At 62.2% G+C, this 25,861-nt stretch overlaps 1 protein-coding gene and 1 long non-coding RNA gene across 4 annotated transcripts; one reads left to right on the forward strand and one right to left on the reverse strand.

The window, feature by feature from the left end:
* Positions 1 to 9,352: 9,352 nt before the first annotated feature.
* Positions 9,353 to 14,344, reverse strand: LOC118612867. The gene is made up of 2 exons (XR_004955195.1): positions 11,115 to 14,344; positions 9,353 to 10,765 (listed from the first exon to the last, which is right to left on the reverse strand). It is a non-coding gene; the product is annotated as an uncharacterized LOC118612867 (long non-coding RNA).
* Positions 14,345 to 14,598: 254 nt separating this feature from the next.
* LOC107521510 (ETS translocation variant 3) lies at positions 14,599 to 24,626 on the forward strand. Of its 3 annotated transcripts, none has more exons than XM_016166272.2 (5): positions 14,599 to 14,682; positions 16,232 to 16,287; positions 16,863 to 17,100; positions 18,171 to 18,286; positions 23,087 to 24,626. In XM_016166272.2, exons 2-5 carry the CDS (start codon positions 16,242 to 16,244, stop codon positions 24,082 to 24,084), a joined length of 1,398 nt encoding a protein of 465 aa, XP_016021758.2. In that variant the 5' UTR covers positions 14,599 to 14,682; positions 16,232 to 16,241; the 3' UTR covers positions 24,085 to 24,626. The 3 variants fall into 3 exon arrangements, with proteins under 3 accessions (XP_016021758.2, XP_016021757.2, XP_036090660.1); XM_016166271.2 differs by having other exon boundaries at positions 14,601 to 14,682; positions 16,229 to 16,287; XM_036234767.1 differs by lacking the exon at positions 23,087 to 24,626 and having other exon boundaries at positions 14,601 to 14,682; positions 16,229 to 16,287; positions 18,171 to 23,064.
* The last annotated feature ends 1,235 nt before the right edge of the window (positions 24,627 to 25,861 follow it).

Raw genomic sequence — 25,861 nt, forward strand, 5'->3', positions numbered from 1 at the left:
GAGTCTGCGTCCCCGGCCTGGCTGCGCGGGGCTCTGTGGCCCCCAAAAGAACTGGGGCCCTCGAGGCCAAAGACCGTCCCCCCACACGGTGTCCGGGCTTCCCTTGGGCCCTTCGGTGGTGGGGCCAAGGGGATGTTTTCTGCATGCCCTTGGGTGGCACAGAGACGGCTGTGCCCGGGGACTGGGCTCCCGGGCGAGGAGCAGCCGCACCTGAAACGACCGACGAGGATTGTGGGCCGGGTCAGTGGGGACATGGCCTCGGGCAGGAGTCCCGTCCCGGGCCCCAGGCAGGAGTCCAGACCACGCGGTGCTCCCTGCACCCCACTGTGAGCGGCCAGGAGCCCCTGACAGACCGGGCACCCCCTCCCAGCCCCGGCCGCCCAGCCCGCGCCCGCCCGCCGCTGCAGGACCAGGGACAGCGACCGCAGACGGCAGGCCTGCCCTCCTCCCCGCCTGGGCCACGATTGCGCCCACAGCCTTGGTGCACCTCGGTCACTCGTCGACTGTCACCCAAGCCAGTCGGCAGACAGGCAGAGAGGACAGGAAGTGGCAGGGGACGGGGCTCGTGACCCGTGGGGACGCAGAGACTCCGGGTGCTGGGATGGCGCACCCCTTGTGCCGCGGTGCCGACTCTGGTACTTCTTTGCAATTCATGAAGCTACGAGTTTATTATTTTCTGTGTATTGCTTTTCACAACTAAAACGGTCTTTAACAAAGAATCCTCTAGGTGACCATGGGCATTAAGAGTTTCTATATGTTTGTCTTTTCCCGAGGACCTGTTTGCAGAAGTGGGCACGTGGTGTGACCGTTTGCAGTTCCCGACGTGTGACAGCCCCCGTCGGAGCTGCATTTCTGTGACTTTCCCGCCCGTTTGGCAGCTGGTTGAGTTTTCATTCTGCGACTCACCGGTACATGTCTTCAAATAGTGCCCCTTGGGGAAACCCTCTCATGTCTGGGATGGTGACTCCGCAGCATTCGAGGGAGAGAAGGGTCCATGGAGAGGGGACGCTGCAGACACCCAGGGCCTGGGAGTGGGGGGAGCAGCCAGCTCCGCTTCTTCTGGGTCCCGCGATGAGCCAGGGTCCCTTCCCCAGGCCACAGATGCAGAGCTGTGAGAGTCACTTCCCCCTGGCTCCATCCATCCTGGGTCCCCCGGGTGATGCACAGTGAGGGACCTGGAACCTGCCTGGGAGGAGGTGCAGAGGGGCGGCAGGCCAGACAGGGTGCCACCAGGCAGCTGAGAGGCAGGGCCAGGTGAGATGTGCAGGCGGGACACACAGGTGGGGCTTTGGAAGGGGCTCGTGGGCCCAGAAGGAGGTTGGAGAGGGGCGGGGGGGGAGGTGCTGGAAGGACCATGAGTGGAGGGATCTGCAGGGACCAGGTGGCACCTCGGGTGTGTCTGGGTCTAGGCTGGAGCCTGGAAGAGGCCGTGGAGGCCTCGCGTGCCGTGCCCAGAGCTCAGCTTCACCTCGTAGGCTGCCACGTCCCCGAGCGAGTGATGAATCCGGGCGGGGTCAGCAGGAGCTCAGCGGGGCTCTTGCCGGAAACGAGAAGGCCTGGGCATCCATGGTCACAGAGGTTGGCGTCGCCCCTGGAGTGGGGCCTGAGACGCTCTGACGGGTCCAGTCCGCAGCATCTCCCGATGTGCCTGACCGTTGCGCCCCACCTCACTTGAGGAGCATTTCTCAGAATGCCTGTCCCATGGATCGCGGTGACAACTCCTGATGTGGGTGAACTGGCTGCCAGCTCGTGGGTGCGAAGCGTGGCAGGAGCCACTGGTCCTGTCCTCAGTGTGGTCCTTCCCGGGAAACCGGGCCTCGGTCCCAGGAGCATGACCACAGCCCTCGGGCCTGACCCTCTTCAGTGGCCTGGCGGGGCCTTCCCCGTAGCTGCTGGGATCCTCCCGCGCCCCCGCCGCCACGCGGGAACGTGGGGTCCTGCTACCTGCCCGGCGCCTTCTCGTCCCAGGATGGGGGAGAGGCCGCCAGCCGATGCCGCGGGAGGGCGGAGGCTGCGCGGGGCGAGGCGGCGGCGTGCGGGGGCGTGCGGGGGCGTGCGGTGCGTTCCGGTGACGCGTCAGCGGCTCGGCCGGGGAGAAGAGACCGCCAGGAACGCGGGAGTGAGCGAGTGGCCATCTGGGGGAGCAGCTTTCCGGCCGAGATGACAGCCGTGTCATGGCGGTGAGTGTGGCCGACGCAGACGTGGACGCAGGCAACATGGAAAGGAGACTCGGAGGCCAGAGAAGTCGCGGCAGCCATCGGGTCCCCCGGGGCCCACAGCGTCGTGCTGCCCAGAGCCAGCAGGGGCCTCCGCGGCGGCGGGGTGACCACAGCTGGACAGACGAGAAAACCAGGTGGGCAGGCTGGGGGCGCTCCCCAGGGGCCTGGAGTGGAGCTTGGCTCCCGGACAGACATTTTCACACGAGCTCCGGCCAGAGCCAGCAGAGCTCCGCGCGCCCTCCCAGGGGCCTGGCCGGGCTGTCGGGCGGCCCGCAGCGAGGCTGGACCAGCACCTGCCACCAGAGGGCGCCCGCGCACCGCTGCACCCTCCGCCTCGGGAACCCGTTGTGGGCCGCAGAGCCCGCCCCGCGTGACCGCGACCCCGTCCACCCCGTGTGACCCCGACCCCCGCCCGCCGCGCGGCTGCCTCCACCGGCTCCCCCTTCGGCTCAGTTTCTCTCCTCCCCCGTGCCCGCGGTGCAGTGGGCCAGCCCAGCCCCACGAAGGGCCCCCAAAGGGCCAGTTTCCAGGGACAGAATCGGCGTGGCCTCAGGGCCGGGGTGGGCGGTGTGGTGAGACAGTCCCCGTGTGCCCCGCCCTGTTCCCCGAGGGTGGCTCTTGCTCATGTCCTGTGCGTTTTGCTGCTACAGGTCCCTAGGGACACATCTGGAGCCAGGGAAGAGCGGGCAGGGGGAGCCAGGCTTGAGGCGGCAGGGTGCAGTGCCCGGAGGCCTTTCCAGGCGGCGGCACTGGAGGGGGGGGGCCACTCCCACAGTCTCTTTCACAGGTTTATGCCCAAGAGCAGGGGACACCGAGGCACCAAAGACGAGGTCTGCCTTTCAGGCGCCCCCTCCCACCCACAGGGTGAGCCCCCCGGGGACCCTGCCCATAGCTGGCTCTGCTCTGAGGCCACAGCAGGTTCCCCAGGGCCTGGGGAGGGGTGCACGCATGCCCCATGGCAGAGCGGAGTCAGTCCAGGGCCCCCCGGCCCATGGCTTGACAGGTGGGGACAGAAGACCGGACACAGGGGTGCGGGGAGGAGCTCAGCCTGAGTCTCGCCCACCGCCCTCAGCACCCCCTCCCCCTTCTGCTCCCACCCGACCTTGAGCTCTGGGCCTCTGAGGCCTAAACCGCCCACCTGAACAGCAGAGGTCAGTGGGAGTCCCTGGCGGACCTGAACGGATCCTCCCCAAACTCTGGTCTTGCTTGGTAGCTGGTCGGGGCCAGAAATAAGGTTTCCGGTCACAGGGCTAACTCCCCACTGGCTGGAGGCTGGGGGGAGCCCAGCGGCCCTGCCAGGTGGGGGGGTGGGGGGCTCTGTGCCCTCCTGCAGGCCAGGGGCACCAGGGACACGGGGCGGGGCCGGCCCAGGGAGTGGGGTGCGGGAGGGGGGTTATCCCTGCCTGCAGCTCAGGGAGGGGGTGGGGGCTGGGAGACAGGGCAGGAGGCCGAGCTGGTCTGTCAGGACCAGAGTGGGCACCGCCAGACCGGGAGGAGGGGATCCCGACCACTGAGGCGAAGGGGGAGACAGCCCACGACGCCCACTGAGCCCCACCCGCTGGGAAGGGGGGGCCCCTCCTCCCCACGGCCCACCGGGGCGGGGAGCCTGGGAACGGAGGAGACAGGGCGTGGGGCGAGGGGTGTCCACGGGGCAGGAAGCGAAGCCGGGCAGCAGAGACGACAGCCGAGCAGGGGGTGGTGCTGGGTGCCGGGCGGCTTATCCTCGTCCTGTTTCCGTGGAGACCGCATGGCCCCCTCAGGACAGCTGTGAGGCTCTTTTTCCAGCATCCTGTGCATGGGCCGGGGGCCATGCCCAGAACCCCTTCCAGCCAAGGGCAGGAAGCCTCCTCTTCCTTGCAGTGAGCACCTCCCCAGGTCTCTCCCTCTTCTGTGGCCAAACCCAGGCCTCCTCCTCCAAGAAGCTCTCCTAGACTGACCCTGGTGCCCCAATGCCCCGCAGGGCCCCTCACCCTTACCACGCTGACCAAACACCCTTACCGTTGCTTGGCGCTGATTGGTGGCCCTGCAGGTGTCCTTGGCGCTGTGTTATCCTGGGGTGCCAGGTGTCCCCCGTTAGGAGCAACCCCAGGGCAGGATCCGGCATCAGGACACAAGCCCGCCCTCGGGGAGGGGCCCGGGGAGCTGCCCGTGTATTTTCAGGGCACGGAATCCTGATTAAATGGCCCCATCCCTCCACACGGCTGTCCAAACTGCCCTTCCACCCCCCCCCCTCACCGTTTCCCTCAGTCCTCAGCCATCCGCTGCTCCCAACTTCCTGTCCTCGGCCAGGGTCCCGCTCCCCTCCGGGGAGACCTGGCGTCTTTCCCTCTTCCCTCTGACAGCCCTCGAGCACCTCCCAGGGCGCTGATGGCGGCTGCTGGTGCCCACGAGGTGTGTGGACGCAGCCTCGCCCCGGACTATCCCGGCAGCGCGGGGCACTTCTGGGAGCGAGGCGCCCTTGGAGGACCCATCGGCCAGAGGACAGCTTTACCCCCGACGGGCAGCACCGATTCCCTGCCCACCGCCCCCCACTCTCCCTGACCGGGGGGACGGGCACACGGGACACGGGGCTGCCGCGTGCACTTACGCCCAGCACCCCCGACCCTCCGGCACCTGCGCAGCGGCCTCAGGATCCGGCCGGGTTCGCGCGGGCGGTTGGTCCAGCGCGCAGGGCCGAGCATGCGGAAGGCCCGGCCGCTGTTGTCGTCCTGGAATCCTTAGCCATATTTGGACAAGGGACCCCACGTGTCACTTTGCACTGGGCCCAGCGAGGTACGCAGCCGGCCTTGTGACTGACCCCCCACCCCACCCCGCCAGCCTGTGCCGTGCGCCCCTGCCGCCACCCGCGCCACCGGCTCCCGACTGTGTCCCCGGCCAGGTTTCCTCATCTGTCACAGGCACGTCCCCTTGGCGTTTCCGGGGGTCTGTGGGAACACGCGTGTCGAGAGCCGCATGCAGCCAGCACGCGCTCGCCGGTGGCAGCGACTGGGGGCTGTCGAGGTCACTGCTGAGGCAGGACACGCAGACGGGAGACATTGGGACGAGCTGGAGGCCGGGCCTGGGGACCGGAAGCCTCGCCTCTCAGCAGCCGGAGCGCCCAGCGCCCCCGGGCCGCGGACGCGGCCACCCACTCTCTGCCGCTCCCCCCTGGCCTGCGCCCGTCGCCGCCTCCGAGGGCCCTGCGGTGCCCAGCGCCTCTGTCTGGGACCCCGCGGCCAGCGTTGCACGCAGTCGCACCCGCCGGTCTCCACGCCCCCCGCGGCGGGCACTGTGCCTGCGCTGCCCCGCCTGAGGACGGGCCGCGGGCCCCGGCGCACCCAGGGCCCCCGTGAGCCAGGGCCACGGCTCTCCGCTCAGTCCTCATCCTGTCACAAGCAGTGTCGCAGGGAACAGGCTGCGGGGGAGGAAGGGACCTGACGCAGCAGGAAGGGGGACGGCTGGACGGCCGGCCGGGGTCACACGCCCTCACCGCGGGTCAGGCTCTGACCACCTCGGCTCTGCGGGATGCAGCTCCAAACCCAGGAGCGACAAAGGCCGTGTGCACCCGAGGCAGCGGGCGCCAAGCTCCGCACCAAAGCCACACCCTCAGGCCTCCATGCAGACCCTAAGAGGCCGACCCCCGGGACAGCCGGGGTGCGGAAGGCCTTCTGGGGGCGGCTTGACGGCGAGGGACGGGGCATTACACGTCGCCTCGCTCGGAGTCGCGCCTCGTGGGCGGGGCCGGTGGCAGCCGGGGTTCACACCGTCTCACTTCGCGGAACCGGCGGCGGAGGAGAGACGCTGCGGGCCTCGTCCGTGACTCCAGGGCCCGGCGGCTGGATCTGGGAATGAACCGCGTCCCGTGATGTGTCACTCAGGGCCCGAGGCACCGTGTTGTCGCCTTTTTCGTAAGGATGACTCTGAGTCATCAAGGAAAGGTCAGTTTACATTCGGTAAAGTCTCGAAAAAAAAAAAACAAGGAAGTAAGTGGTACATTTTTTTTTAACGTTTCATAAAAAAAAAAAAAAAAAGATGCCAGTAGACAAAGTTTGGCATTTAGGATAAAGTTCAGCTTTCTGTTCTCAGCCCCGCTTCCTTTTTATGGCCAGCTGTCAGGTAGCAGGACGGCGTGACACGCAGCTGGTCCCCGTGTGCCCCCCGGGCCCCACGCCCCCACCCTGACTTTGTTCCCACCTTGCTCTCAGGGGCCCAGACGACTCCCGACCCGGATCGCTGTCTCCAGTTCTGAGCCCAAGAGTCTCCCCTCCACTGACACCATCCTGGCCTACAGGACGGACAGGCCCCGGGCCGGAGCAGCGGACCGAGCCCTCCCCCAGCCCTGCCTCCGCGGCCTCCGCGGCCTCCGCGGCCTCCCTCGCTCCCCTCCCGCTCCTGCTGGCGCCCCGGCAGAGCCTCGCTCTCTGAAACGCCCTTTGTCTGGCCGCCTGCTTGAGTCACTTCTGCACGGTCTTTAAAGACTCAAGCTTCCTTGTCACCTGGATGTCTCTTCTTGATGTCCCCTCAACACCCAACCTCTGTCGCACAGTGTGCCCATCCTCATGTGCATCGGTGACGGCGCCTGTGGTCGGGGGTAGCAACCCCTCCCCCAAAGCGGCTTAAACAAGAGGGGCTTCGGTCTCCTGAGGAGAAGTCTCGGTGGGCGCGGTGCCGTCACGGTTCCCAGTCACAGCCCTGCAACCTCTCGGCCCTTCCACACGATGGCTCAGGGTCCCGAGCTCACGTCACACCGTCATGGCACCCGAAGTCACAGAGACTATGGTGTGGCAAGGCCACCACAGTAATGTGCCACGGACCGCGTGCCTTAAACAGTAGGACTTTATCTTCTGCTAATTCTAGAGGTGAGAGTCCCAGATCAAGGTGCCGGCAGGTGGGTTACTTCCGAGGACTTCACGGCTCGGAGGACTCTGTTCCCTGTGTCCCCACCCGGCCTTTCGTGTGTGTGTGTCCAACTTTCTTCTCTTTACGAGAACACCGGCCGCGACAGATCAGGGGCCACCCCGACGGCCTCGCTTTGAGCACCTCATTAAAGACCCCGTCGCACTCCGAGGCGCAGGAAGTCAGAGCCTCCGCTTGTATGTGGGGGATGCGGTCCGGACCCGTCCACGAAACCATTTCTCAGAATCCTTCCGGGAGACGCACCAAGCACGAGGCAGTGACCTGCCCTTTCTCTAGCCACAGGGGAGTTGAGGGGGCGCTGCCAGCCAGAGCGGAGTGTTGGGGACGGCAGCTGGGTAGGTTACCCACCGTCCGGGGCACGAGGCACCCTCCACGTGGGGTCACAGGGGTCCACTTCTGCGTCCACCCCTCCCAGCGGACCCCCGGGGGGGGCGGGCGTTTCAGCCACCCGGGAACCCTCAGTGACTAGCACAGTCCCTGGCTCATAGAAGGATCCTGGCCTCCAGCTTTTAAAGGGCCGAAGGGATGGACGTAATGAACCAGACGAACCTGTTTTATGTGCGGTTACGACGTTGCACTGTGTTCGCGTGCTGGGCGTGCGCAGTCTGTGGTTCGCGTCTCGAAATAATCGTGGGGACATGGCAAATGGGACTGGCACCGTGCGTGGCACCCTGCAGTTCTGCTGCGCGAGTTGCTACAGACTAGAAAATGCGAGGATGAATAATTAAAATACTTTAAACGCTTTTAAACATGTCATTGTATAACCCTAAGGAGCCATTCTGTTTTCTGCAACAACGTTTTCCAGACCGGGCGTGCGTCCTGCTCTGCGGGGACTCGCAAAGGCGCAAGGTCACCGGGTGTTTATGGCGCCTGTTTCTGTTCTAGCAGAGAATGAGCCCAATGAACTTGGCCGATAGGCGCGTAATTCTCAGAGCAATTTCATTTGAGAAGTGAAGAGACTGAGCTGTTTAAAATGCTGTTTGGTTTTGATCTCTGGAGGTGCAAGGCACGCACGGGTCGTCCGCCTGCACACACACGGCACTGCTGGACCCACGCGGTGCTTTCGCTCTGTGGAACCCCGCGGATCTGAGCTTCCGTGTGGGCAGAGCGGGATAAACGAAGCGCCTAACTCGGGAATGGCATTCGCTGTGGGGTAAGTGACCGATTTGGTGGCAGCTCCTCAAACTCTGGCCACCGCGATGCTGGAGACATAGCCGGGCTTTCGGCCGCTCCCCGCCTCCCTGCACGGGGGAGCAGGGCCCCGCGAGGTGCCACACGTGGGGTAAACGAGAGTGGAGAGGCCACGAACCAAAGCCGCCGCAGCATTTGGGTCCCAGCCGACACTGATTAGCCGGGTGGCGTCTCCTCCCGCCTCCTTTCAGACCCAGGGGACCCGCGCCTCCCTCATGCGGTGCTCGTGATGAGGCTCAGTTAAATCGTTCAGGCTCAATTAGTGTTTCGGGGCTGCAGGGGTGTCTCGGGGCAAAGCATCTCCCCATGGAACCAAAGAGAAGCGAGCCCCGCCGTGGGCCGGCCCGGCGTGCCGGGGCAGGACGGGTCTCGGGCTGCAGCCCGCAGCTGCGGGATGCGGCGCACGCACATGTGTGTGCAGGCAGGCCTACGCACACTTTGCCGGGGCACGTCCTCTGTGCCCCGGGCTCTTCCCCACAGCCAGGAGGAGGGGGTGCCTGCGAGCATGTTTCCCTTCCAAGCTCTGAGTCTTTCTTCTTTGTTTAAACTATGAGCAGCCCAGATGTTGGCTGCAAAATCAAGACCTGTTATTACAATGACAGTGATTTTTCCCAGTTGTGCCGACGAAGCCGGTCTTAACGGGATCACCGCAAGCACATCGACAAAGCCCATTACGACAATTTGCTGTTAAGAGGAAAATATCCTGGAAGAACATGTAGCGAGAGGTTCCGCCTTCTGCACTGACGCCAGGACATGACGGAATCTCAGTTCCTTATGACGTCCGCGCTCGTGCCTCGGCCCCTCCCGCCACCCCCGCCCACGGCCGGCACCCGTGACCGGCATGGCTCTGAGCTCTGACGTCCTCGGCCTCCCTCAGCGCCTTTCGCCCTCTGCCAGGGTCGCACGCACTAAAGCACGCTGCTGTAGATAATCCCATTACCTGCACCTCACGAACCGGCGCCCCACAGATGGAAGGGACGGTAATTGAGGAGACACTGAAAGGTCCTGCGGTAGCTTCTGAACTATTGGGAAAATATCTGATTGTGTTCAGAGTAGTTTAACGTGAGCATTTTAATGCGTTCCACGGAAGTGTTTTTCATGCTTCCTCCGAATGAAACCTATCAATAAACGATACAATAATACATTCTGATAAATCCACATGACATAGGCAGGAATGACTAACAGACCAAAACCAACCAAATGTAATTGACAAGAATCAACATAATTAACATAAAGTCCAGCATTTAGCTGCGAGAACTACTTAACAGACCCTGTAAGAAAAACCATGCGGGTTTTGACTATCTACTGAGCCGTGTAGTGCTCTCTGAAACAGTCGATCCCAGCCAAGGTCAAAGTTTAAGAGAGACAGACGAGACAGAGTCCAAATCAAGTAGAGGACGGTTTTCCTCTACGCTCTGCTGCCCAGCCCAGGTGCGTGTACAGTTCTCTTCGAAGAGGAACGGAACCGAGAACGCTTCCTCCCACCCCTCCTGACCGGAGGCATTATACCTGTCTTCCAACAGCTGACAGGTTGTCACGCGAAAGACAGATCACATGGAATCTGCAAGCCCCAGTGCCCAGAACCAGAAGTCACAGGTAGATATGTCAGTGGAACGCATTTTAGCTCCAGATAAAGAAGACCTTTCTACAGGTAGGGTGATCCAAGCACTGAACCGGATGAAATCGGGAGGGGGAAGAAGAGTCCTGGGGTACGGTAACCTCTGACCCTTCCCTGGGAACTAGTCACTTGCAGGCTTTGCTTTATTTTTGTTCTTCACACACTCTTTTGTACCCCGGATATATTCTACAATAAAAAATCGAGGTCGACTAGGTGTTGGGGAACGCAGTGAACCCCTCGTGACTGCAAGGGTTCAAGGAGAGGCTGGTAGCACCTTGTGGGAGGGTGAGATGGATGGCCCGTGACATTCATTCCCTCTCTGGGCATCTACAAGTCCCAAATAGGCAGGCAATTATTAAAGGGAAGCGTTCCTGAAGTATTTTAAGGAGACCACCTTTTAATGAGTCTGACTGCACACCTCACGCCGCTGCCCACCGAGCCGTTGCCGGTGTTTGTTAGGCTGTGGCCCTCGAGTCTGTTACAGTGATGACCATTTTTATTGGCCCTTACGTAATGAGAATTAGATTGGCACAGTCTCTGCCCTCAGAGGATTACAAAGGACATGGACAGTCACAAAGAGAAAGCAGCGAGAGCCCGCCGCGAACGGCGAGCGCATAGGAAGGACCGCAAAACGTTGAGGCGGCACACGGGTCAAGGCTTCGGGTCTCACGAGAGTGGGGAACAAGGACAGGGCCTCGAAAACACATCCCAGCAGGGGAGCCGGGGAGAAGCTGGCCCTCTACTCCGCCTCACTGCAGCAGGCTTCCTGGAAGAAGCGCGCCTTCAGAAACACACAGGTTTTGGCGAGCAAACGTCGGCTTAGGGGAAGTTTTCTCCCAGGCTGCCAGGAAAAAGAAAAAGAAAAAAAGCCAAATAGGTCAAGTGGCCATTTCCTGCGAATCCTGTTCTCCCAGGCTGGCCCTTTGTCATCTCCCGCGCCAACCCCACCGTGCTGTTTTGAGATGGGGGAACCAAGACCTAAAAAGAGGAAATGAGAGGAAGGGGGATTTGTGGACTGCGATGGACGTGGAACCCCGGAGAGTCCTCGCGTCCCCAGGTTGCTGCTGAAGAGATGGCCAGGGCCCCTGCTCCTCCCGGCTGAGCTGCGACTTTGGACAGTTACTTCTGCTTTGGACTTGCTTAACCTTTAATCTGGGGATCCCCACTCATTCCTCTGTCCCCACAACCACCTCGCATTGATGGGAAAAACACGCCAGAAAACAAGCTCTTCCACACTGCTCCCGTCCGCTGTGGCAAAACGCAGACGCTCTGTGGGGAGAGTTTCTTCCCTCGCAGTAATTTACCCGCTCTGTGCGCGCAGGGAAACTGAGTCGCAAGGAGCAGAAATGAGACGATTTTTGTCGTTTGTACCCTTCGGTCTTTGGCTAGCATCACAAACAATGTTTTAACGTTAGCGTATTTCTCTTTCTGGAAGTTCTTGCCCTAATCATTTTATGGATGGGGAAACTGAGGCTTGGAGAGATTGACCTGAATCACCTCAAGGCAGGCCGTACAAAATACTGCCTGGCTGAAACTCAACAACCCCAATGCTCAAGGTAAAATTATTTTTCCATTAGAGTCCCAACCAAGTCTGAAACATTAAATCTACTCAGAGTTTGTGAAATTGGGTGACGACCACTGTAAAGTCTGAGGCCGTGACTAGTGTGGAGTCTGCGGTGGGGCCCAGAACTGCCGTGACCCTCCGCCCTCGCAGAGGGCCTCGCGCTTCAGGGGCGCTCCACAGCCATCAGGGCGCTCTGTCCTCATCGAGGACCTCCGTGGCATCCCCCCTGGAGAGATGAGGTCGTCAGAACTCAGGACACAATGAGCAAAAGGCAGGTCCTGCGAACCCCAGTTCGGTGAGAAGTCTGGGGAAAAGACGCGCCCTGCCCTCCTCCGGGAAACTCAAAGGAGACGGAGCAGGAGGGAGGAAGCCAGTGGCGGCGGCGCACTGGCCATGTTAGCGGAAGAGGAAACGATCACGGGTAGGCCTTCCCGACGGTGACAGGAGAGGCCTGGGCACTGCACAGGGCTCCAGGCTGCGGCACCGGGTTCGAGGCCTGCAGTCCGTGACAAACGCTCTAAGAACAAAGACACACATGACATCCAGCCGGTGTCTGCCACCGTCAATCACCGCGGCCGGCCGCTCGGAAGCACAGGGAGGCATCGATGTCATGAGCGTGGCCCGGAGTGTCAGGGCCGTGGCTGACATCGGTGCCCGAGTGAAAACAGGAGCAACGCAGGAGAGCGAGGGGGAAGAAACACACACGCCCTCCAATCCGGGAAGGGCTTTTGGAGAAAATTAATTTTAGATGTTCTTTCTTTCCTCTTTTTTTTTTTTTTTTTTTAATTTCAGAAGCCATGGAGCGGCCAGAGCTGCGTTAGGCCCGAGGTGTATCCTGGGCACGTGGAACAGCTGAGTGGAAGTGGAGCAGAGGGCAGCGTCCGCGGACAAAGAGGGCTTGGAGCAGGTGGAAATTAGAGCGAGATGGCAACCCGCCTCGATGCCTAGGCCGTGTCACGAGCTTCCGCCCCCGAGCGGCAGGAACGAGGACCCCTGCGTGGCCAGAGCCAGTCCTGCAGCCGAGGAGGAGCGCAGTGCTGGAGGAGAGCAGACAGGGACCTGGGGGACGCTGGGCCCGAGTCCCCAGCCGTCCGGCTCTCCCCGGATCCTGCCACCGCAGGAGAGGTTCCCATGCGAAACTCATCGGTGCAGACGCACCAGCTGTGCGGGATGTCCAGTGTGCTTTATCAAACCCCAGTTCGCCTGCCGAGCTTCAGGCCAGTGACTGGGTTCTCAGTGTAAAAACTGCTGAGCAGGCGGAGAATTTCTCAGTGTATCAGTTCAGACTCCAGCCAGCTAGACGGTCCTGTCTGTCTCTGCTGACTGTGTTTATTCAAGTCATCCTTTATGACCAATTAGAGCAGCAGCAGCAGAGGACCGCTGGGAGGCCGGGGGGGTGCGAATGCGCGCAGCGTCCCTGTCCTCCGGTTTCTGGCCCTTTGTGAAACACAGGGTCCTCGGAGGCTAAGCGCTAGCTCTGACCACAGCCCGAGCCATAGGCAAAGGCTGGCGACTTCGTGCCTGCAGGCCCTGGTTTCCAGGTGGACACAATTACTAAGATTTGCATGGACAGTGTGAGAATCTGAGGAATTTTCTGATGATTCTTACGACTGTCATTGCTGCCCACATGTGCTCATCTGCCGCATTTACCCAGTGCCACTGTTGTAACCACTCTACACTTAACACATTCCATACGGCCTTGAGTAGGTACGACACGTATCACGCTGTCCAGCTGAGGAGCTGACACAGAGAGATCAAGTAACTCCACCGAGGTCGCACTGCTAAATGGAGGTGCCGGGACCTGACGGCTTACATCCTTGCTAAACCCCAGCATTCTGCAGACTGTTCGGCCAGACGCCTGTTCACAGACATTGTTCCAGGCAGGGCACAGAAGACACCGAGGGCCTGCGGATGGTTCCCACACTCGGAGCCCGTGGTGTGATCAGATAGTGCTAGCCCCCTCTGCGGCGCTAAAATTTTGCTCATTTTACTCACCGACTAGCAGGTTTCCTAACTGGAAAAGACATCACCAATGCTATTATCCCTTCTTTTTAAACAAGAAAGGAGCGCCAAGGCCCAGAAAGGCCCAACTTGTTATCAACAGGTAGAGAATGCCTAGGAGCAAAGCCGACACCAGAAGCCACCTTCTCCAACAGCTTGCGGTGACGTCCGCCCACTCTTTGTGGCATTTGGGATGTGCAGGTGCCATCGGACCCACGATTGGTGGGTCCACACACGAGTTTCGCATGAGAACTTCTGTGGTGGTAGAATCTGGGAGGTTTGGACGGCTGGGGATTGCGGCGCAAGACGCGTACCACGCTTTAAAACTGCTCAGTTCTCCTTCCATTCTGCACTGAGATTTGTTTAACCTTTACTGATCCTCACTCCCCTGTTTTCCTGCCTCTGGAGAACACTGGACCTGGACATCACGTAGCCGCAGGGGCTGGGGACAGCCATGAGGCCGACCTGCTTGCGAGCCTCGGCCGCTGAGCTTTGGAGGGAGGCCGAGGTCCCCTGCACCGGGCACTGGCACCCACTGGAGAAGGAGAAGGGGACAGGGAAGGAGCGCCGGACGCCCGGGGGAGGGGGTCTGCAAGCTGCTTAGATGAGGCCAAGTTCAGACCCGACGCTGAGAGAAGGGGACAGGCGCGGCCCGGCCCCGCCATCGCCGGGACAAAGGCCCAAGCAGCGCGACCCAGAGGGCTTCGCGGCTGCCCTCCCGGGAGGCGAAGGGCCCCTCGTCGGCGGGCGGCGGAGCCCCGAGGTCCGCGGCCCCCCCCCCCCGGGGCCACCGCGCTCCGGGGGCGGCCTCGGCCCGGCTAGCATCCGCGCCGCCCCCGCCCGCGACGAGACGGGCCCGCGGGCCGCCCACGGCGAGCGTGCGTGACGTGCCCCGGCGTGACGTGCCCCGGCGTGACGCGCCCCGGCGTGACGCGCCCCGGCGTGACGCACGCTGCGCGCCCGGGCGCCGGGGGCGGGGCGCGGGCGGAAGTCGGCGTCGGCGGCCGGCGCCGCGGGGGGCGCGGCTGGGCGCGGCCGGCGGCTCGCGGGACGGCGCCGCCTCCTCCCCGCCCCCTGGGCCGCGGCTGGAAGTGACGACAGCGCCGAGGAGGTCACTTCCTGCTCGGCCGGGTGAGGAGGAGCCGGAGACGCCGCCGAGGAGAGCGGACCGAACTCGGGCCGTGCCGGGAGCGGTGAGTCGCGGCCCCGCCGCCCGGGCCCTCGGGCTGGCGCCCGAACCTCGGCCGGGACGGCGTCCCGGGGCTCGGCCGCCCGCGGGCCGCGTCCCCGCGCCGCCGGCCTCCCCCGGCGCGGCGGGCGGGGCGGGGAGGGGGCGCGGGGTCCGAGGGGCGCCAGGGACCCCGACCGCGCTCGAGCGACGGAGGCCCGGCCGGGAGGCGCGGCGAGGGCGGCTCCGGGGCCGCGCGCCCCCCTCGCGGGCCCCGGTGCGCGGCGCGGGGCGACGGAGCTGGCCCTGCCGGACGGCGGCTCCGGGCGGGGACCCGCGCGGGCAGCCAGGCGGGCGCCAGCGTCCGGGAGGGCTTCCCGGAGGCGTCTCTGCCGCCATGGGACTGGGGCGGGGGCGCGCGCCTTGCTCCCCGTGGGCCGCGGCCGTGGGAGCCGCCGCGGAGCGCCGGCCCTGCCCTGGGCCCTGTCGCCGTGGCTCTCGTGCGTGCGTGCGCGCGTGCGGCTTCTTCCCGAGGGACTTGTCCCCTCCTCGCTCCCGAGGAGTGTTACGGATGGAAACGCAGGTTCTCGTGCGGAAGGCGGAGAAACTCAAAGGGTCTCGAGGGTCCCCGGGTTCAGCGGCGTCGCCGAGATTAGGCGTGGGGCGGGGCGCCCACATGCCCTCCGGAGCCCCGCGGGCGTGCGTGCCAGGGGCCTGTCATCCCCCGGGACATGGCCGTCCTCTGCCCACACGTCCCTCGGGCGGCTTCACCCTTCCCACTGATTCGGAGCCGCTCGCTGCCAGCCACAGGGAAGGGGCGTTACTGGGGACCTGGAGGTCCGGATGGAGCGAACTGGGGGCTCAGGGTGACGCCCTCTGCTTACCGAACAGCCTTCAGAAATGCCTCTTTTCTTTCCTATTAAAGGGCCAAAACATAAAAATTTTCCCTCAAAACAAGTGTGGGGCGTGCGCGTTCCTGGTTTAGAGCAGCCCGAGCTGCGTGTTTACTTCCTGTGTCCCGGGTGCTTTTCAAGGAGGGGGAGGCAGGTTCTGACCCCGGTTTCCTTCTGCCTCTCGTGGTAATTCAGTAAAGTTGATCAGAATCAGACGGTCCCTTCTGTGTGGCGTCAGACAGGCTGGGTTTTTTCACTCCGAGACGGGTACGTCTGGGTGAGTCCGAGTGTCCGAGTGTGTGTCTTGGCATCTGGGCCCGTCTAGTCATAGAAGACAAACGGACTCCCTTGGCTGCCTATTTGCGCTCGTCGAGGTGCCTGTCCTTTCCGAAGGGCAGGTCGGGTGAGGAGGAAGAAGGCAAATGTTAATGCCCCGTGTGTTTACCCTCTGCGGTTTACAGTCAGGTGAGAGGTAATCAGGGCCTTTGAAGCTGAGAACCTGAGGACTGGCATCTGATGACTTGGGGATTAGCAGTGTGGAGGTGGCCTGTTTGAAAGAAAGGGTTACGTAAGGAGGAAAAGATAAGGAAAGGGAAGTCCGGGGACAGGCCGCTGGAAAACCTTGGGAAGACAATAAACAGGAGCACCTTAAAGTGACCGATGTGGCTTGTGTCTCAGCAGGAGGCTGAAAATGAAAGCGGGCTGCAGCATCGGGGAGAAGCCAGAAGGAGGTGGAGGTGAGCAGGCGTGGGTCACCGCCACGCACGCAGAACGTCCCCGGCCGGTTCCTTTTCTCTCCACTTGGGCTCCGTTTACAAATGCCAGACTGTGACGACAGCCCCTTGCCTGGGTGGATGCTGCTAGGGCATCGTAGGCCTGCTTCCTGGGGACGTGTGCCCGACATGTCACCACACCTTTCTCCCCAGCTTTCGGCGCTCCTTCCAGTTCGAGACACAATTCCAACCTTGGGGGGAGGGGCTTTCAGCTGCATTTTCCTAAAACATTCGTGTCCTTTCCTGCTCATCCCCGTTGGAATTCTCGTGGCTTCGTAGGAAGCAGCATGGGGCTGAGTAGCTTACGGGAGGGTAAGCGAGTAGGACGCCTGGGTGCCGCCACCCGGCTCTCGTCGGCCTTGGCGACGGCGGTGAGGAAAGGTGACTTGTCTGTGCTCTGCTGCCCCCGTCGTGGTCAGCGCCCCCTGACCAGAGGGCGTCGGTGGCGCGTGCGCAGACTCAGCCCGGGGCGGGAGTGCAGGGTTCCCGGCACACGCGCCCCAGCCCGACCCCCCCGTCTCGCCCCTTTCACGCCAAAGGGTATCCGTTCCCGGACTGGGCCTACAAGACAGAGTCGTCCCCCGGCTCCCGGCAGATCCAGCTGTGGCACTTCATCCTGGAGCTGCTGCAGAAGGAGGAGTTCCGCCACGTCATCGCCTGGCAGCAGGGAGAGTACGGGGAGTTCGTCATCAAGGACCCGGACGAGGTGGCCCGCCTCTGGGGCCGCAGGAAGTGCAAGCCACAGATGAACTACGACAAGCTGAGCCGGGCCCTCAGGTGAGAGGGGGTGACCCCAGGTCCACGGTGGTGACAGACCAGAAGGAGACAGAGCAGCTTGGTGAAGAGTAGGCCGAAAGGGTGTCAGGTGACAGGAGCCCATTCCGCCTCGGGGAATGGGGTGACCTCGGTGGGAGCGGAGGAGCTGCCACCTCTGAGCAGCAGGGGCCCCAAAGGGGAGGTGTCTCCACTTCGACCTGGGGGTCCCGGTGCGGCGGGCACTAGGTCCCGACAGGCCGGCTTTGCTTGGAGGGGAGCAAGAGTGTGGCCAAGAGATCACTTCAGACCTCCCTGCGGGCAGTCCGCTGGCTTTCCTCCTCTCCAGGCTCTCCTGGGAGAGAGGACAGAGGGTTCAGGCCGCGGGAGGGCGGAGGGCGGAGTGCTCCCGGCGCCCAGGCCGCTGGGTGCTCGGGGCTTGCCGGGGACTGCCCCGCACGCTTTCTCATGTTCTCTGCTCCCCGGTCGGTCTGTACGTTTCATAACCCTTGGTCCTCGAGGGACCGAGGGACGGTGTGAACCTGCGCCCCGGGTGGGCGCGGGGCTGAAGGTCCCCGGTGCATCGAGTTCCTGGGGGCCGGGGTTCCATCCTTAGTGACCCTGAATGTAAAATCTGCCGCAGGCCGGTGGCTGCTTTCCATTGTTTGACCCGCCACCGTAAAACACGCTCCTTCCTCTGTGCTCTCGAGACTAACCGCATCTGGTCTCCCAAGAGACTGTCCGCCCCCACCTGGGTAAGGCAGGAAAGAGAAACTGGGCAGTGGCACACGGTAGAACAGGAAGGAAACGCACCGTAGAATTGAAACTGGAGCGCGGCAGAGGAAGGGTGCCGGGCACTGGGTGGGTGCTCGGCCACCGGCCCTGCGAGCCTCCCCAGACTGGGGCCTGGTCGCAAACTGAAGGAGCAGAGTAAGCTCCTGGGCCTCCCGGCAGTGACCTGAGGGCACGGCCGCAAAGTGCGACAGTGACCTTTGCAAGCGATACTTAGAGCGAGAGTTGCTGGAGGCTCTCTGCATGCGTCAGGAGCCGTGTCCAGGTCAGAGAGGAGCCGACACACGTTCCTGTGTTCACAGATACTATTACAACAAGAGGATCCTTCATAAAACAAAAGGGAAAAGGTTTACTTACAAATTCAACTTCAACAAGCTGGTGATGCCCAACTACCCGTTCCTCAACGTTCGGACGAGTGGTAAGATGCAAAGTCTCTTCATGGGGAATTAATTTTGAGTCAAAAAGGATTTTAAAAGCTCGCGTGTAAGACCGGCATGGGTGAGGGGTGCCTGGAGACGGGTCACGTGGCCCTCGGCGTGTCCTGCTCCCCTCGTGCCCAGAGCAATGGACCGGGCCGCGTCGGGGGCAGCCGTTCGGTCGGCTGTTGTGGTTCCCTCTTGTGCACGTTACTTTTGTCATCTCCTAGATGTCCTCCTTAGGAATCGTGTCCCATGCGTTTGTGTCGATCTTGAAGTTCCGGACTTATTTTAACACCCTGCCTAGTGGTTCTTTCATAGACAAAAACCTATTTCTACAAACACTTCCGATTTTCTATGAAACTACCAAACTCTTCCTTATCAAGTGGCTGTCATCAAAACCACAGCATCCTTGATCACAGAAAGGGAGGTTTGTATGTTTGCAGTGAAAGGCAGTGGCTTTGATCTGCACCAGCAGCTCCTCAGAGAACAAGCGAGGCTTCCCCCTGGGGTCTGGTGACCGCGTCCCGCACGGCGCCGCGCCAGCGCTGCAGCCTGGCCTCCGGGTGCAGAAGGCGGTCCCTCACAGGGCACCTGCTCCTTCCTGGACGCAGATCACACCCAGCCCGAGAAGGCAGATCGCAGAGCTGGCTTCTGACCAGCCGTCGGTACCGTCCTTGCGGCGGCGCAGAGGCGAGGAAGTCTGTGATTCTGCAGAGTTATAACCTCTCGCAGAAAAGTCGGGAGAAAAGAAAACTTAGAGCGGGGGTGTGGCCGAGAGCGCAGTGCCGAGAGCCACCGCAGGTAGTGGCGACTGCCCACACGAGTCGGGGCAGTTCGCGCTGGGCGCTGCTATCTTCCCACTTCCATCTCTCGTTCCTGGCCCGCCCTCCTGTCCCTGCCCGTATGTTTAAAAAAAAAAAAGAAAAAGCGGCGTTGGAATGCATCTGTCTAATTACGGCCTGTTTTCTTTCCTCGTGCCTGAGGGAGAGGCGTCAGGGAATCAAACCTGTTCTAGCTCCTCGAACCCCATTTCCGCGCGTGCGCCTTCTCTCTCTCGCTCTCTCTCGCTCTCTCTCTCGCTCTCTCTCTCGCTCTCTCGCTCGCTCTCTCTCGCCCTCGCCCCACACACACGTGATGCTCGGAAGAATCGGGCCCCGGGCGGGCCCAGCGGCAGTTCGGAAGGGCGTGTTGCTGTTCATACCTTCCATACCACCCCCGCCAAAAGACTTCATGATCTTTTCTCTGTGGCCCAGTCTCGTCTGTTGGACCCAGAAACCCAGCCCGTGAGACAGCCCGGAGCAGCCGCGGGCTGTCATGCTTTTCCAAGGCGAGGCCGTCTGGCCTCTCCAAGGAGACTGGTCTGGAGACCTGACGGAGGCGGCCGAGCACCGCCCGCCATTCTGCCCAGCTCCAGCCCTGATTGGAGAGCGGGGCGGACAGGGGACGGGTGCCGGTGGCTGGGGTACCGACTCCTAGGTGCAGGTGACTCCAAAGTACTGGAGTCTTTGTTCACAGAGAACCTTCGTTCAGGTAGATAGACCAGAAACCGTTTCAGGTTAAGGTTTATGATGACAAAGGAAACGTGACGTTTACCGAACATCTCAACCAGGGCACTTTGGCTCCCGTGTGGGAGTTACCGACTCCTCTAGCCCGCGGAGTCCGCGTCTCCATGTCATCTCACAAATGGTAAAACGAGGACGGCGGAGGCAGGTCACTGAGGTGGGCAGAGCACAGCGGCCAGCTAGACGGCGTCTCGGGGGACAGGCCCTGGAGACAGAGCTCATTCACCACACCCCTGGCCGCCCTGGACCGCTGTCCCCCGTCTGGTCAGCAGACACTGTAAGCCCCCATAGCAAAGCAGAGGTTATGGGGGAGCCCCTCCTTCGGAGAGGGAAGACAGGCGCCGTCCCGTGCGTCCGGGGTGGGCCGTGTGCTCTGAGAGGCAGGGCTGTGGCTTTAGATCAGGGGCCAGAGGCAGTGTCCGCACGGGGGACTGATAGCTAGGCCGTTTCGATCTGTGTGTTTCTGAGCACAGAGCCATACATGCTGGTCATGACGCATCCAAACAGCACAGACGCTCACGGAGGACCAGGCGGAGAGTCGTTCCCTCTCCACAGGCCTGCTTGCTTCCTGTTGACGGTTTCGGGTGGGATGCTGTTGAAAGTACTTCGGACAATATCATTTTAGCATCGAAAGACCCTGTAAAACATTAAGTCACTTTAAACATTTACTCGTACTTACACGATGGACATTGGAAGGCTACCGAAGAAATGATGGGGACAGGACAGACCAGTTCAAGGGGGGACTTGAGACCGTGAGACCTCTCTGTGCCTCCCTGCCCCCGCCCCAAGTTGTTTGTCTTTATTTTGGAAAACTTTAAACCTACAGAAAAACGGGAGAAAGTAGAACCGCGAGCCCTGCGTGGCCCCTCGCGGTTCGTTCGCGTTGCTGCCCCGCGTGCCTTGTCCGCTCCCGCTAACGTGTTCTAAATGTCGGAGGCGCTGCCGGGCGCCATGGCGCTTCACGCCGTGCACTTCAGCGTGACTCGCAGGTGCAAGGGCACCCCGTACCCGCAGTGACGCGGCAACGCCCAGGAGGTCTGACGTGGCTCTGAAACTCCTATCTGAGAAACGGCCCATGTTCAGGTGATCTCTGCCTCTTAAGGTTTTGGTTTTTAGACCCTGATTATTATCTTTTTTTAAAAAAAGCTTATTTTAACAGATACGTATATGCATTTTGCTACGTGTTGATATTGTTCTAAGATCTTTACAAATACCGACTTTTAGTTTTCGAAGCATGAGATTAGTCGAGTTGTAACCGACCTCCCTGGCGAGTTCGCTGCACAGCCGCCGGCGCCGGGGCCACTGGGAAGCCGGGCAGAGGCTTCATTTCCATCCTACAGAAGGGTCAAAGGCCGGCCAGGTGCTTGACCAGGCAACCAGGTGGAAGGTGCGAGAGCTGCCATCGGAACCCAGATTTTCCAGCCTCACTGCTCGGATTTCACGGTGGCTCCGTGAGGGTGATCTTCCTAAGCAGTATTATTGGAACTTTTCAAGTAGAAAACGTTTTTTTCAAGCAGAGCCTTCCTAGGTTTGCTCTGCTGGCGTAGCATAGGGCTGCTGCAGGTGGAGGTGAGGCTCCAGAAAGCTCCCTGCAGCGCCGCTCTGGGGCCCCGCCCCTCCACCTCCGGAACACCCCACACACACACACACCCTCCACCCCCAAGTGTTTCTGGAAGAGGCCGGGGTCCCGCTGCCTCCTCCCAGACTCGCAGTGTGCCCTTCTCAGCCTGTGTGGAGACTGAGACATCCTCCAGTGTCAAGCCATTGAGGAAGCGGCCATCATGTTGCATGCACAGTGCTCGGCCCTTCAGCACACAGTGGGTGCTTTGCGTTCAGATAGATGTACCTTTAATACAAAGTCAAAATTCAGAATGATCAGAAGAGATGGGATCTTAGCCCCTGCAGTAGGCTCGAAGAAGAGATGCTTTTGACCTGGGACCCTCTGGGCTCATAAACTGTAAGCAAAGTCACCCATCTGTTTCTCCTAGTCGTAGGACTAAACCGGTGGCCTTAGCGGGGACAAGTCCTGAAGGATGGCTTTCTGAGGCACGCGAGTTTAGAAGTGATGCTCTGGCACAGGGTTTTGCAAGCCCGTGTGTCACCCACCCCAGTGGCCCAGGGTCCTGTCTGTGACAACTGCGTTACACAGACAGGAAAGGCAGCAGCACGTGGGGAGTGAGTCCTGGCCACGCGTGTGCCGGGCGCCTTCTCGTTTCGCCTGAACCACCATGATTCCGCTAACCTCGGTTTTCCTTATTTTTCTTTGACCTTTTTTCCAGCTGCCTTAGATCTGCCTCAGAGAGTAGAGTCCGTCTCGTCATCAGTGGTAGAAGCTGCTGACACCTGCCGGGAACCCACAGGGTCCCGAGGCCTCAGCTGGCACACCTTGCTCGTGCCCTCTTATCTTATCCGAAGGGCCTTTGAGAGAGCTGAGCACTGTGAGCCTCCAGAGGCGGCCTGTCGCCCGACGTTGGCCGCTTAGGGTGCCGGCTTGTTGCAGGTGGCCTTGGTGGGCGGCGTGGCAGGCCTGGCTTTCACTCTGCTGTCACCCGGCCTTCTGAGCACCTGAGAAGCTCTGGCAGCAGCATGTCAGGGAGGGAGATCGTCGTACAGAATTTGTTAGAGGAATTTAGGTTGGGGAAAACTGAAAAACATTTAAGTTTCAGTAAACTCATGATTGTGTATCAGAAATGACACAAGTTACACCATAAGAGCTTAAACACATGGCCTCTTTTTTAATCTGTTTTCGTTCCTAAAATGCACGTCGTCTGTCCACGCGTGTTATGCAAGCCCTTTGGGCTTTTAATGCTCTGCTTCGCACGCCTGTCGTTTACATTTTGGTTGGTGTTTCGGTTTGATTTGTTTGTCAGCTTTATAGATTCAGCCAGATTATGAGAGTCAGAAGACTGCGCCCAGCTGGGCACCGAAGCGGGTGACGGTGTCCAGAGGGGCAGAGGAGGGGGCCCTGGCGCCCACCGTCCTCACTGCCCCTCACTGAGGCCCCAATGCTGGTATCTGGTGGGGACCGATGGGTAGCTCCTTCTCTGTGGAGTTTCTGCTTTAGCCCAGCGAGAGGGGTCCCCGAGCCCCGTGCTGGCGGGACCCCGGGGAGATGGGTGGAGTGCGGTCCAGCTGGAGCGTCCCTGCCTGTCGCAGAGCGCCAGCCCCGAGTCAGCGTGTGGGGGCTGACGGCGTGGCCGGGTCCCTCAAGCGGCCTTTGGTCCCTCCCGCCCGCAGGTGTGGCCCCGCAGAGCGCGCCGCCAGTGCCCACCGCCGCCCCCCGCTTCCACTTCCCGCCTCTGGACGCCCACTCGCCCACCGCCGACGTGCAGCCGGGGCGCTTCTCCGCAAGCTCGCTGGGCGCCTCGGGCCAGGACCTGAGGACCGGCGGGGACCGCAAGGCCGAGCTCACGGAGCTGGAGGACGGCGCGGCCGCCTGGCGCCGGGGTGCGGAGCTCATGGCGTCCCGGGGCGCCGGGGCCGGCGGCATCGGCCACCAGAAGCGCAAGCCCGACATCGTGCTGCCGCTGTTCGCCAGGCCGGGGCTCTACCCCGACCCGCACAGCCCCTTCGCGGTCTCCCCGGCCCCCGGCCGCGGCGGCGTGCTCAGCGTCCCCATCTCGCCGGCGCTGTCGCTGACGCCCCCCGTCTTCTCCTACAGCCCGTCCCCGGGCCTGAGCCCCTTCGCCAGCAGCTGCTTCTCCTTCAGCCCCGAGGAGATGAAGCACTACCTTCACTCGCAGGCCTGCTCCGTGTTCAACTACCACCTGAGCCCCCGGACCTTCCCCCGGTACCCGGGGCTCGTGGTGCCGCCGCTGCAGTGCCAGCTGCATCCCGAGGAGGCCACTCCGTTTTCCATCAAGCTGCAGCCCCCGCCGGCCGGGCGCAAGAACCGGGAGAAGGCGGAGAGCCAGCAGGCGGCCGCCGCCCCCGCCGGGGCTCCTGCGCCCCCCAGAGTTAAGGTGGAGCCGGCCGCGGAGAAGGCCCCCGACAGCCCCCGGCCGGCGGCGCCGGAGGACGGCAGGGCCGCCGTCTTCGCCCGCCCCGCGGCCCCGCCCGCCTGGCCCTCCGCGCCCGTCAGCGCCCCCGGCGAGGAAGCCCCGGAGGTGACCGAGGACGGCGAGGACAGGCCCGGCAGGGAGCCCGGCACCCCCGAGAAGAGGGAGGATGCGCTGATGCCCCCCAAGCTGCGGCTGAAGCGGCGCTGGAATGACGGCCCGGACGCCCGCAGCTGAGCAGGGCCGGGGCCGGGGCGGGCCGGGGCGGCTCCGACGCGGGTCGATCCATGTAGCAGGACTGGGGCGCTGGAGCCTTACGATCCTTCTGGGCGCAGACTTGTACTCTCGGGGAGGGGACGGGGCTTCTTCTGTTGTAAACGAGGCGGTCGTGGACACGCTTGTCCCTGGAGGGCAGGACACGGGCAGGGGAGCCGCCGGAGGGAGAAGCGGGTTTCCGGCAGACTCCCCAAGGGCCGCGTCCTGCATCCCCTGAGCGTGCGGGCCCCAGTCTCCTTTCTTTTACGTTGTGTTTATACATGGAAGCCATCGATGAATTCATTTTGCTCTGAGGGACACGGGGACGGGCGCGGTGGGCGCGGGGCACTAAGGCCCTCGGTGTCCGGGGTTCGGCCAAAGTGTTTCTTTTCATTCTTTCAGGGGAAGAATAAGATGATCTCAGTCTTACTGGGGCGGGGGGATGTTCGCATGTTGCTTTTTCTTTTTCCCTTCGTTGTTGTTTGGCATTTTTTTCTTTTTCTCCAAAAAAAAAAAAAAAAAAACTTCAGGACACGAAGCGCCCTGCCGGTCCCGGCGGGGTGGGGAGGGGCAGGGAGCGCGGCCGGCGGCGGGCGGGTGGACAGGCCCCGCCGCGACTGTCCCCTTCGCCTGCTCGAAGCCATGAGGAGCTGTAGCCTCGTTCAGGGAGGGAAGGGTGGGGGGCAGGAGGGCGTACCCCGATGCCTTTAACGCACAGCGCACAGCGCAGGAACGGTCTCCGTCTTTCCTCCCGGCGGGGGCTCGGGGAGCCAACCCCGAGCGGCCGCGCGAGCCCGCAGCGCCACACGCGTCTTTCCCGTCCTGTCTGTCCTCGTCATTTTCTCAAGTGAAGCCTTAACGAACACACCTTACCGGGATACGGGTCAGCGCAGGCCGGGAGGGCTCGGCGCCTTCTCGGTGACCGGGGCTCGGGGACGTGGGGAGTTTCTAGCTGGCATGCGGCCACCTCTTCGGTCTTGCTGGAATGGGTAGCAAAAGGGCAGGCGGTGCCTCGAAACGCGGGAGGGAGCCGGGCACCAGCGGATGTTTGTGGGCCCTGAGGGAGAGGAGCGGGAGACCGAGGCGGGCGAAGGAGGGGTGCTGGCCGTGCCGTTGGGCGTTGCTCTTGCCGTACTCATTTCCCTAGAATGTTCCAGTTCCCATGATCAGCTGACTGTCCTGCACGAGACTGCGGTCCGCGGACAGCGAGGAGGTTCCCTCCCATCGGCTTCAGCCGAATGGGCAGTGCTGGTCTGAGGAGCGGGGGGGCCTGGACTGGGGCGCAAGAGAGAACCCACAGCCAGCCCTGGGCACCCCCACGCCAACCAAGCCCCCACGGGGGTGCTCTGGGGGCCGTCCTCCTGCTGTGGGTCCTCTGGGAACTAGAGCATGTGCGCTCAGGTAGCTTAGGACATGGGAGTGACGTCTGAGGTGGTTCGGGTGACCGGAGTCTGTCATGCGGCTTTCGGCAGGTGCCCTCCCCCTTGTTAAACTCAGACTGCGTGAGTGACTTGTCTGTCCCTGCGAGGGACTGGGAGAGCGGCCCCCGGGGACTCAGGCTCTGGCCGATGTGTTTCTGACAGCTTCTCTCTGCACCTCGACTTACCTCGAATCAGAAGGCACACCTGGCGTGGGGGAGTCTGCTCGTGGCCCAGCCCCCCAGGGAGGCTGGCCGGCCCCTCTCCGTTCCCTGGGGTGACAGAAGCCTGTGCTAACTCAGGAACCGACACGCGGCCTTTGAGAGGACAGGGACAGAGCC

Source organism: Rousettus aegyptiacus, unplaced genomic scaffold (assembly GCF_014176215.1).
Source record: "Rousettus aegyptiacus isolate mRouAeg1 unplaced genomic scaffold, mRouAeg1.p scaffold_m13_p_17, whole genome shotgun sequence".
Classification (NCBI taxonomy): domain Eukaryota; kingdom Metazoa; phylum Chordata; class Mammalia; order Chiroptera; family Pteropodidae; genus Rousettus; species Rousettus aegyptiacus.

Coding starts and splice junctions, on each gene's coding strand:
- LOC107521510 (XM_016166272.2), top strand. CDS start 16,242: ATGAAAGCGGGCTGCAGCATCGGGGAGAAGCCAGAAGGAGGTGGAG. Junction 16,288..16,862: donor GAAGCCAGAAGGAGGTGGAG/GTGAGCAGGCGT, acceptor TTCACGCCAAAG/GGTATCCGTTCCCGGACTGG. Junction 17,101..18,170: donor AAGCTGAGCCGGGCCCTCAG/GTGAGAGGGGGT, acceptor CTGTGTTCACAG/ATACTATTACAACAAGAGGA.